The sequence below is a fragment of the Onychostoma macrolepis genome, chromosome 22 (assembly GCF_012432095.1).
Source record: "Onychostoma macrolepis isolate SWU-2019 chromosome 22, ASM1243209v1, whole genome shotgun sequence".
Taxonomy (NCBI): domain Eukaryota; kingdom Metazoa; phylum Chordata; class Actinopteri; order Cypriniformes; family Cyprinidae; genus Onychostoma; species Onychostoma macrolepis.
This window is the reverse complement of record NC_081176.1, coordinates 38,148,074-38,160,863: the sequence shown is the minus strand read 5'-3', so window position 1 is coordinate 38,160,863 and position 12,790 is coordinate 38,148,074. Positions and strand designations below refer to the sequence as shown.

General features: G+C 35.2%; 1 protein-coding gene across 1 annotated transcript; it reads right to left on the bottom strand.

Annotated features, from left to right (window-relative positions):
* Positions 1-3,904: 3,904 nt before the first annotated feature.
* Positions 3,905-6,747, bottom strand: LOC131531094 (SLAM family member 9-like). Its single transcript, XM_058761640.1, has 4 exons — positions 6,708-6,747; positions 6,096-6,413; positions 5,689-5,985; positions 3,905-4,023 (listed from the first exon to the last, which is right to left on the bottom strand). The coding sequence occupies exons 1-4, from the start codon at positions 6,745-6,747 to the stop codon at positions 3,905-3,907; spliced, it is 774 nt and encodes a 257-aa protein (XP_058617623.1).
* Between the last annotated feature and the right edge of the window lie 6,043 nt (positions 6,748-12,790).

The window sequence follows — 12,790 nt, the reverse complement described above, 5'->3', positions numbered from 1 at the left end:
ATGACAGGCATACCAGATACAGCCATCAACGGAACAACGTTCACATATTCCTGCTATAGGAGCTGCAGACAGACCTGAATCTGTAGTGACAAAAATTATTACTAAAATTTGGTTTTACAGATATTTTTGACTGATGCTAGCTTACACCATGCTGTGGTCACTTTTATGATATTGATTTAACTGATAATTGGCGCCATCTGTTGGTTGTTTGAGAAACCTCTGAATAAACCTCTGTATAAAAAAAAATGTTGTTTGAGCTGTTGGGTTGAACAGGTTCTGTATGAAAGTGTGGTATTACTGGAGGTGTGTTGCTGTTTTCTGTTTATGAGTGTGTTTAAGGTGTCAGTATGACTAGCATACATTTGAAGGAATTTCAAAGCTATTGAGTTTTAGCTTAGCTCAGTTATTTCTGTTTACAAACTCTAAAATCACAACACATCCACTGATTCCAGCTGTTGAATCCAGTGTTTTAATGCCATTTATCACATGAACACACATCTTTCAAGTTTTCTCCATTGTAAGAAAATAGCCTTTGTGGAGGCAAAATATTTCTGTATAGTATAGTTTATATTTTTTTTAAAAAGACAAAAAACACAAACAAGTCAAGACATTCTTCTCAAAACACACAATTAAAGCAACCAGTGTAATAGCAACACCAAAGTATCGAGGGTCAAGAGCCAAGAGCCCAACAAAAGGAAACACTGATCTCTTTGATGGTGATTTCAAACAAAACAATAAAGCATCTAAACCTCTGTTAATTCTCAATAAGAGCTTCTCTAGAAGTCTGACAGAAATAAAGTCAATCTGGTCAATCTGATGCTGTTTGTGAAGCTGTTTAATCAGATTTTGAGAGATTTAATGTCTTTTATTTCAGTTGATTTCATCTTTGTCTGTGGCTGAAGTCAGTTGTAGTTCTTGTGTTTCTCTTTCCTTCGGTGATTCTTCTTGATAACAGCAGCTGTTCATCATTAATGATCAATCATCACATAATTATCTTCTTAACTCCAGCACTGCTTCAATTCTACTTGAACACTCTGTAGTGTGGAAACACATGAACACTGAGCAGTGTGGGGACTTTGCTGTGAATTATTACATAAATCTTACCTGTTTCATTCACGTATGACTGATGGATATGAATCACATTAAGTTTATTGATTTGTTTATGTTAAAACTATGTAATCTAAATGGATGGAAAATTGTAATGCAATTGAATTACATAAAATGTCAATTTAGACCGAATCATTTGAGTGCAGTTTCAGATTGAGCATTACAGTGCAATCTGTGTGATGACCTCTAGTGTTCAGTTTCAGAAACTGCAGATACACATGACATTATTAGTAATAATTAGCAATTGCATTATCAGGCATGCAATTGCAGGGCACTTCCTCTAAGAGCATGACAACATTTGCAAAACAAAGCATTAAGAGGGCTGTTAGGTGCCACACCATGTCTTGTTCAATAATCATTTGTTTCAAGTTTCAAATTGCCAGTTGTTTTTACTCCACATTAGTGTATAGTTTGTGTATAATTTTGGAGGATTAATGATATTTTTAAAATTTATATAAATAAATGATTTTTTATATATATATATATATATATATATATATATATATTTTATATAGGATTTTATAAAAAAAAACAAAAAAACAACAACTTTTTATGTGAAATTCACTTTATAAAAGACCCACATTTCTAACTTTCATTTATGGGGATAACATGGATCATTTGACATGGTTTAGTGTAAAATTGTGGAAATTGCAGTTTCTAAAGTAAAAAAAAAATATCATTTTTACCAGTAGATGACTGCAGAGCTCCACTCTTTGCTATTTGACCAACTGAAATATCTTTTCACAAGTTTTTTTATTAGTTGGATTCATATCTACATATTATGAAATCACAATTATAACAATAAAAAATACTTTGTCAAAGTTTTGCATTTTTAGAACTGAGAAAATCAGTTTTTCAATAATGTTACATTATGATTAGAATCAAACCTGAACAAGATGTTACAAAGAGAAAAGTTGGAGTCTTTAGAGTTTATCATTTATTTCAGTCATCTGTTTTTCATATAATTTTAAGTGTGTGTGTGTTGTCGATGTGTCAGTGTCACCAATTTATTTTTGTGGTGGTTTTGCATTATGGATTATTTTATTTGACAAATTATAAGAAAGCAGTTATTATGGTCTCACAAATATATTCATGTGTGTGTGTATGTGTGTGCGCTCATGTGTGTGTGTGTGCATTGTTGATGTGTCAGTGTCACCAATTTATTTTTGTGGTGGCTCTGCATTTTGGATTATTTTATTTGACAAATTATAAAAGAGCAGTTTTTTTTTTTAGTCTCACAAATTTATTCCCCTGTGTCTGTGTGTGTGTGTGTGTGTGTGTTTGCATGTGTGACTGTGTGTGTGTGTGTGTGTGTGTGTGTTTGTGTGTGCGCGTGTGAGCATGATCATTTTGCATTGTGGATGTTTTTTACATTGTTGGAAGAGTGACACTTAATTTCTGTCCATGTGTGTTCTGTGTTGTTTCTGATTTTGAGGATGAATTTTGTCCATTTTCTATGCGGGGTCTCTTCAAATAAAATAATCCAAAATGCAGAGCCACCACAAAAATAAATTGGTGATACTGACACATCGACAATGCACACAAACACACACACTTAAAATTATATGAAAAACAGATGACTGAAATAAATTATAAACTCTAAAGACTCCAACTTTTCTCTTTGTAACATCTTGTTCAGGTTTGATTCTAATCATAATGTCACATTAAGTGACAAGTAACAAGTTCTAAAAATGCAAAACGTTGACAAAAAGTACTTTTTATTGTTATAATTGTGATTTCATAATATGTAGATATGAATCAAACTGAAAAAAAAAAAAAAAAACTTGTGAAAAGATATCTTTCAGTTGGTCAAATTGCGGATAGTGGAGCTTTGCAGCCATCTACTGGTAAAACGTGGAGTAAAAACATTAATAAACAGAGTAAAATTATATTTTGTTGCCTCTAGAGACCCCAAAGACCATAAGTGTGACTTTTATTTTCACACTAACATAAAATCAAGAAATCATTCTAATTTTCTTTTTTTATTATATTGTAGATCTAGAAAGTGTTGACCACCGTATAAAGTCTCATGCCATTTGGACAAAGATATATATTTTTTTCAAATTTAGCAAACGTCATTTGCGGGTCAAAAATACCCCGAAAACCGCATAAGGGTTAAATGCATTTCAGGCATTGATTATAGCCATTCAACATTATAATTAAAATCATAATTTTTAACATTCAATAGGTTTTGAAAAATAGTGAACTTAAAACAACGGTAAAGCACCATTCACAGATCAGTTTTCAAATGCCGGTAAATTCTGTGACCTCATTAATCGGTAATGACCTCTGAACGGCTGCGCCTCCTGGTGTTGTGTTTGTAAACATGGAGTGGTGATTTAACAACCTTGCATTTCATGGACTTTCCTGTTTCTCACATTTTCATTCTCCCACACATACTTGCCTAAATCAGCATAAATATTTGCATATTTTCTTTCAGTTTCCAGTGTGAGAGTTTAACAGTGCTCATTTATCAAAAATGCACTAAACTGTGACACATTAACGGTTAAAGGTGTTTTTACGCTACATCTGACATTTAGAGATCCTGCAGTCTATATGTTTTTTTTTTCTCCCCTCTGTTCTTTCAAGCTGGTCATTCATCTAATTAAATTACACGCTCAGTGTTTTTTGTTGATGTTTTAATTTTTGTGTCAAACATTCACATTCATGCTGCTTTGGTTCCAGAGATATCATATTAAACCTCTAGTTAATTGAATTGATAAATTTAAATCATTACATTTATATTTTCATATTTATAGATAAAATGTATAGATTTCCGTATTATCTGTTCTCTCTTTTAACCCCTTGTAGATCTGACATCATAAACCAGAACAGCCACAGTAGCCATGCCCATCAGAGTAGAGATGACCAATCGGATCACAGCTTCAGTAAAGCTGCAACAGTGGACATGGACTTCTGGAAAAAAAAAAAAAAAACCCACAACAAGTGAGCAATGATAAAATAGTGATTTTTACAAGCTGACTTCAGTATCTGTCAGGAATTTAAAAAGTGCAGGTACTGTCAATGTAAGAAAAATTTCTGAATTTCTGAAAAAAAAAAAGAAAAAGAGAAAGAGGGACCTATTAAGGGGCTTTATGATAACTATGAACTTGAATTGTATGGGGGGGGGGGGGGGATAAAATAAACACACATATCAGTGCTGCTGTACCTGAACATGTGTGACAGAGTTGACTGATGTCCAGATGTGTGGTCTGGTTGCTGATGGGAAGTCTCGACTGTTTAAAAAAATAATAGATGTATCAAAACAACAACAAAAAATCAGTCTCACTAGCAAGCTCAGTGAAATCCATGATGATGTTTTATTAACAAAGTTCAAGAGGAGCACGTTCAGAAAATCAACTCAATTAGCACGATAGCAAATTTCTATATAGTCAACTTACATCTGTCCCACGACAGTTCTCCGGCATCCCTCCTCCACCCCAAATACTCTCTCCCAACTATTCCTATCCCAGCTTGGGATATAGAGAAGTTCTCAGCCCTCAGACAACATGCCAAATATGCATACTATTTGCTCAGTCTGATTATGTGTAACTGGAACTTTTGAAATTCACAGAGATTTTAATTTGAGCACCAGCTTAATCTTTACACATGTAAAATTATGCTTATAAGATGGAGGCTTGTTTTTATTTTTGCATTAATTAAAGCAACTGCAATGCATTTTTTTTTTTTTTTTTGGCGCCGTTAAAGAAATGCAGATACTGTTTTTATTGTGCAAGCGGGATGTGTTAAGATTGCATCATTATACGCAACATACACTAGTCAAACATTTTTGAACAGAAAGATTTTTAATATTTTTTAAAGAACTCTCTTCTGCTCACCAAGCCTGCAGTTATTTGAAATAAAAATATTAGAATGATTTCTGAAGGATCATGTGATTGGATTAATGATGCTAAAATTCAGCTTTGAAATCATAGGAATAAATTACACATTCAAATATATTCAAATAGAAAACAGTTATTTTAAATAATAAAAATATTTCAAAATTTTAATTGTTTTTGCTGTACTTTGGATCAAATAAATGCAGGCTTGGTGAGCAGAAAACACTTGTTTAGAAAAAAACATGAAACATTTTACTGTTCAAAAAAATGTGATGGGTAGTGTATACAAACCGATGTATTCTGATAATTGTAAACTACAAAAATTGTCAAACACAATAACTACACATAATGTTTTGGTTTCTTTTCATATAAATTATCTATAGGATGTTAGCTACAAAATAATGACAATAAATATTGATTATTAGTATTATTAATATTTGACTGTATTTAGAGTATATTTTCAAATTGATATTAATAATAATAATAATACTTAATAAAAAGCCGTTAATACTTGCCTTTTCTGTCCATTTTCTACATTTCTTGCAGATGCAGAAGATCCCGACTACAGCTACAGTTAACAGCAATCCAGCAGCAGCAGAGCAGCACTATGTAAAACAAGCCCTGATCTGTAATGGACAAAATGAGCATTTAAGTGAATCTGATCTACAACAAATATCAGCGCTATATAACCTGATAGATCAGATTAGTTAATCAATCAATGTTACTATCAACACCAGCACACCTGCACATGTGTAACAGAGTTGACTGATGTCCAGGTGTCTGGTCTGGTTGCTGATGGGATTGTTGAGCACACAGCTGTAGGTGTTGTTATCCTGATATTCCACCTCCAGAGGTAGAGAGAGACTGATGCTGAGATCAGACACACTGATGCTGGACAATAAACTGTTTCCTTTGAACCAGGAGAGAGTCACATGACCCACATTCACCACTGAACACACCAATGAACAATATGATGATGATGATGATGATGATGAACATTGTGAAGAGTTACTGCTGATGACAGGAACAGACAGACGAGCTGAAAACATGAAAGAAAAGAGAAAAATATGGATAATGGTGCCTGTCATACAAACATAAATTTTTTTAAATCATTTTGCATAAATTAGTTAAAAATTAGCTTCTATTCACCATAGACAGAAACACTGAATGTTTTTGATGATTGTTTTGCTCCACTTATCTTTACTTCATAGAGTCCAGTATGTTGAGTTGTGATGTTTGTGATGGTCAGAGATCCAGTCTGATGATTTATCTTCAGTCTGTCTCTGAATCTCTCATCAGTACCATCATATGTGGAGAAGATTCCAGCAGCTCTACTGATTTCAGCTATCAGAGACGTTTCACCTTTAAATTTCCACAGTATGTCATAGTCTTCATGTATTTCAGTAAGATCAGTTTTTAGTGTGACAGAATCTCCCTCCATCACTGACACTGACTCACCAAACACACCTGATGAACATGAAGAGATTTTGTCACAATTTATGAAGTCTTTTTGTTGACTTAGAAAGGCTGCAGTCAGTTGTAGTTTGTAAATTTAAAATGTGAACTGAAGACATCCAGAACAGAAGCACAGTGACATCTATGTTTAACAGATGTGTGAGCAATGTGTTTTAAATGTACCTGCTGTAGAGCAAAATAATTGCACCTTGAAAGTTTAACTCTTAATTTTTATATGGGATATTTTCATCCGTACATCAAATGAGCTTCATAAAGTCAGGTGTATAAAATTATTTTATAACTTACCAGTCAGACTCCACCAGCACAAAAAGAACATGTGAAACATTTTCTTCAGTGGTTTTGTGTCTGATCTAAAAGACTATCCGCTAAAAAAAGAAACACTCGTGTGAACCTCCCCCAGCAGAGTTTGACCCTCCGTATGCACACGCACATGCTCTCTGAATGTGGGTTAAGATTATGTTTATAGAATTATCTTCTGGCTCTTATTAAGACTTTAACTGTTCTTGATGGTGGAAAACTATCTTTATCAAATGGAAGACATTGTTATAATTTAACAATGATAGTTTTTGAAAAGTATGTCTGACTGTCTTAAATATTAAAAGGATTTTGGATTTAATTCTAAAATAAAATGGTTTTATAATCAATCAGTTGTTGAGAATTTTAAAAGCAGTCTGCAATCTCTCACTGCCAGTCTTACTGAAGTGTGAAACGAGCAGTTCAACATCTGAGTCAAACTGAAACTGCGGTCGGTTCTTCAGAAACATGGTGTGAACTATTGGGTGGACAAACAGCTTTTGCAGGAAAGTGACCATTTTTTTATGTGTGTTTAGTTTGTGGGTTAAGGGCTTCTTCCTGTCCTGCTGTTGTGAACCTCATAGTCTCACTTCCTTCCTACACAGAACAGCTTTAAAATGAAATAAAATAAATCCAGCAATGCTGATATTTGAAAAGTAATCATAGGTCATAGATGAAAGAGGATTCTTACCCTTCATGCATCATTGCTAAAATACAGACTGACAGCTGATTATGAATCAATGTTATGTAAAAAATAAAGACAGTTTAAGGTAGTGCATTGATTGTATTATTCCAAAGTTAGAGTAAATAAAATATACAACACTACTTATCCAATATGTGATGTAAAGTGATCTGTTCTGGTTTTGAAAAGGTTGTGAAGCCTGATCCCATTCTAGAAATGTTGGGGACTTCTGAGGTACTGAACACTTTTTCAAGCTCTCAACAGCAATCACTGTTATTGGGTATGCTCCTTGCTAAAAAATATAATGCTTTTAAACTGGAAATCTTCAGATGCCCCTTTTTTCAAACCCTGGTTGTCTGAGTTGTTCCATGTTATTCGATTGGAAGGTAGCCTACCCTATACATTTAATGGAGCCCAAATTACATTGTCGATTCCAAACTGTATGGCAATCCTTCCAAGCCTGTCTAATTCTGTCTGATTTCCTCAAGCCTGTCTAATCTACTTTTATGTAAAACTCTTCCTGCTGTATTCCAACAATCTATGTTAGCCCATTCCACCTCTTGTTTTTTTTTTTTTTTTTGTATTGTATTCTGTTCTATTCTATTGTTTAATATTTTGTTCTGTATGTCATTACAAAAAGCTTAAAATAAAAGTTATAATTATTATTATAAAAATTAAGAAAAAAAAAATGGGATCATGGGCCCTATTTTAACGATCTAAGCACGTGGTCTAAAGCGCATAGCGCATGTGCACTTAGGGCGTTTCCGAATCCACTTTTGCTAGTATAACAGGAAAAACGGTCGGCGCTCCCGGCTCATAGTCTAAAAGGGTTTTCCCTGTTCTCTTAATAAGTAATGGGTGTGTTTTTGGGCATAACATGCAATAAACCAATCAGAGTCTCCCATTCCCTTTAAGAGCGAGTTGAGCTCACGTCATGGTGGATTCGCTATTTAAACAGTGGAATTTTAAGTTTTGTTCACAAACTGAACGTATCTCCAGAGAGCAAACGGATCTGCTCATGCGCGAGCAAATAGGTAGGGTAGTTATGATACACGCAATGACTATCCATTATGACATTAGACATTTTTATATTTATGTAGCCTACACAATAATATTATTTTACACTGTAATCCTTTAATTTTTAATATTTGGCATGTTTGTGTGCTGCTGCACGTCCCTGAGTGAACACGCGTTGTGGACCCGCCCAGAGGCGCATTTTCTACTAACGCGCTCTTTAAATAAAAAAAAAATATTGCGCCATTGACTTGAGTTGGTCTATGGCACAGTCTATTTTCAGTTCCTCAAAATAGCAACGCGCCAACAATGCGCGTGAACACACCTCTTTTTTAGACCAGCACGCCCATGGGCGCACAAATGGGCGCAATGCATTTGCTATTTAAACAACGCGGCGCAGGACAGGAAAATGAGAAATGTGTAGGGCTGAAACTAGCAAAAACACTTGCGCCGCTCCTTGAGCCGCATTGTGCCAGGTGTATGATAGGGCCCTATGCAGGCCCCACCAAAGTAGCCAATCAAAGACATGTTTGTTGATTTCTATAACGCAATTGTCAATCAGAGCTGTGGAATCCATGCACTCACCGCTTTTTGTTCTAGCATGTTCTATCATGCTCGTAACTTCATTAAAAAAATAAATAAAAATAAAATAAAAACTTTTATTGTGTGGTCACATTCATTGGTTAAAATGGAACTTTGTGAGATCGTGATGAATGAGTTACAGTTTTTAATAAATTTAAAGGGAGCGCTCTTTGCGTGCTGTAGGCTATACGATAATATATTCAGAATTTAAATAAAACTTACCACGTAGGACACAGAGATATAGCTAACTACACTATATAGATCAAAATAATAATTTCAGAAGCACAGAGTGATGTGATTCTGCAACCGAGCCTGGTCCAAACGTAGGATTTAGGTAAGGAAAACGGTTAATAGAAAAACTACGGTTACTGTGATAAACCCATAGTAAGAATCGAGGTTATTGTGCTTTAACTACAAATACCACAGTAAAACTACAGTTACTGAGGTAAACTCATAATAAATATTGTAGTTATTGTGCTTTAACTACAAATACAACAGTAAAGCTACAGATATGGTGGGAGAAGCAAGGTATATTTTGTGGTTACTGTGCATGGACTACACATGACATGGTCAAGCGACAGTTACTATGGTAAAAATATGGTAAATTTAAAAGGTCCACACGTGATCCCTTTCCCACCATAGGCAAATTATAAATAAATATCTTCATTCATAAACACAGAACAATGGAGTATTTTACGAGACGTTACCTGTATATGTGTCCTGAAGTCATCTAAATCCATCTTTTAATACGCTATTCGCTGGTCTTTGGTCCGTGTGCAGTTGTTGGCATTGGGGAAACGATCGCCCCTGCTGGTACTCCAGTGGTAACTTCACCTTCATACATGCATGCAGGGATTAGCCATGTGGATCGATGATAACAACCTCCTCAGCCCACCAGTAGGCGCAGCAGCCCTCTTCTGGCCCATATCGATGAGCTGATAACCACTGATAACGGCCATTCAATCGAGTGATAACATCCGAAGCAGGGGGTTTCAACCTGTATCAGATATTATGATTTTGATCAGATGCGTCGGCTGTGTCGGTTGATAAGCCAACGTGATTTCGACATTGAATCGATGTTTTATTTTCGGCGTAATAACGTTCTGATGTACCGACCAAATAATGAATGTTGATTCAACATCGAAATTTTATTGACGATCAATACTGACCGTTACAACCAAAAATATACATTGAATAAACGTCTGCTTGCTATCTGGGAATATTTTAATAGTATTTAATGATTACCATATAAGCATTACAAACAACCTGATGTCACAGAATTCCATGAGATCATGTTCTTCTTAGTTGATATGAACTTACACTGAATGTTCGCTGGACGAACAGATCAGTTGATGGCAATTTAACTCTGCTACAGTTATTACTGTCAGCCGATATAAATAATTGTGATTAATCATAATTAATTGTAATTATTTATATACATTTCCCTTTTGAGCTGATTTGCTACACATATGAGCTTCATCACTGTGTCTGTCACGCGACTGTTCCCCTCTCGGGCTTGAACTGATGGTAAAACTAAAGACAACTGTCTTTACTATAATTTTGAAAGCTAAAGCTCGCGATTATGGAAAAGGGCGTTATGTTTCCGACGCGGCTTGTGGTGTTCGGCCAATCACAATGCACTGTGCCAGTTGGCCAATCAGAGCAGACTGTGCTTGTCAGAAGGAGGGACTTTGTAGAAAACGAAGCGTTTGAGAGAGGCGGGGCATAGAGGACCTGTAATGTACAATATTTGAAAAATAATGTGTTTTTTGAACAATAAAACATGTCAACATATTCCGTTACACCAAATACACAAAATAATGATCTTTAAAAAAGCATCATATGACCCCTTTAATTAAAATGAGGTTTATATGCATATCCACTATGAGAAGCATATATGTAAGAGGCTGACAGTTAGCTGAACATATACTTGTTTAATTAATGACACTTAGCCTGCATTTTAAAATCTTTATTTGAATGTGGCAATTAACATTATTTTTAAACCTTTATTTGGATATGGCAACATAATATTGTGCTCTACAATATTTCTATGAATAAATCTCTGACAGAGACCCCCTCCCCTATCAGCCAATCACTGTGTGCATAGTTAGTAAGCATGCTGACATCATCCATAGCAACGAGGTCAATCCCGCCCCCTTACTCTGAGTTTAAGACTTCTCTCTATTCCTTAGTAAAAGATTGTCTCAGCAGCTTTGTGAATAGGTTTTAAGAGAAAACTCTTAGCTAAAAACTTTATTTAGGAGAACTCTTAGTGGTAAGATAAAATGTTTTGTGAATACGGGCCCATATCTCGAGATGGTCCTCACTGCAGAACACAAGATCCAGGGGGTGTGGTTGGATCTAGATCCAACTCCTCCCACCTTACATTTACCTAAACCTACCCGTCTCCACCCCCTGATCCCTAAACCCACCCATCCCCACCCCTAAACCTACCCATCTCCACCCCCTGGATGTGGATCCAACCCCGTCCCCTGGATCTTTTGTTCTGCAGTGAGGGGCTACTGCATATCTCTGTGTGGAGCACTGGCTGTTGTCAGACTCCTTGTGAATACAAAATTATCTCTGGATTATTACAATTAATGGCAAAAATAATGTCTGTAAATGTAAACTGATATTTCCTACCACCACACTACAGCAAGCATTGTTGTTGTTATTGGTGAAAATACTAGTGGCCTTGGAAAATATCACATTCATGTGAAAAAATGGACTAAAGCTAAGCCAAACTTTGAACATTTTATAAAAGAGATTAAACAATATGGTACTACATTAGATAAAATCAAGAACAAAAAAGCAAGAAAGACCTATGAAGCTTTTTGTTACTTTAAATTGTTGTAATTTTACCCCTGGCATGAATTGTTTCACTTTACATATTCTTATGAATGTTTATTTGTTTTTGTACTTGTTGTGAGTTGTATATGCTTGTACAAACCTTTGTATAATTTTTGCATAATAATAATAAAAAAATAAATAAAAATACTGCTCACAAATCTGTTTTTAAAATGGTAAAAGCTTTTTTACTGTATAGTCGCAATGTTATATTGAGTCACATTTAATAAAAAACACTGATAAAAGTAAATATACCCCCACTTTATTGGTATTTGAATAGTGTATGTTTGTTTATTCTTGAACAGATGGCCCTGTATTAAGCAGTATATAAAAAGTGTTTCTGTTGCTCATGGAAACATTTCTGAAACGTCTGTGCATTTGACAAATATTGCATGTTATTCACTTCATCTGTGATAAGAGTATGCAAACACTGCAAGAGCATCACTATCGGGAGCAGAAAGTGTCCGACTTCATGTATCCGCTTTCAATTCCGCCCCCGACTGCAAGCGGCTGCTCTCGCCGATAGGTCTGTACGGTGCTGCATGAAGTCGAACACACCTAATATGGACCCCTGTGGGTCATGTGACCACTTTTTTGTATGTTCATTTATTAGTACTTGACTTCCCTGAGACAGCATTGATCAATTAAATGAGTGTCTCATTTTATTTAAAAAAACAAAAATATGCTGTGTTTCCTGAAGGCAACACGGTACCATAGAGGGTTAAATATGAGTTACATATGATCATTGTGTTTCTATTATGTCTCTTATAGCTCCCACTTTGTCAACAACAATTTCTTGTCATGGTTCAATGTTTCTGTAGATTAAAGTGTCTAAGCAGGAAGGGCACCTTCACCTACACACTTCATGCTCTAAATACCAGTTCTCTCATGCACAAAGATGTTTGTCCACCCAACATATCAAACCACGTTTCTGAAGAAAACCAACCGC

What these genes read in the sequence shown, in the direction of transcription:
- LOC131531094 (XM_058761640.1), bottom strand. Translation starts at nt 6,747, where the DNA reads ATGTTTCACATGTTCTTTTTGTGCTGGTGGAGTCTGACTG. An exon ending in GTGCTGGTGGAGTCTGACTG is followed by an intron (nt 6,414 to 6,707) that starts GTAAGTTATAAA and finishes CATGTTCATCAG; the next exon opens with GTGTGTTTGGTGAGTCAGTG. An exon ending in ATTCAGTGTTTCTGTCTATG is followed by an intron (nt 5,986 to 6,095) that starts GTGAATAGAAGC and finishes TCATGTTTTCAG; the next exon opens with CTCGTCTGTCTGTTCCTGTC.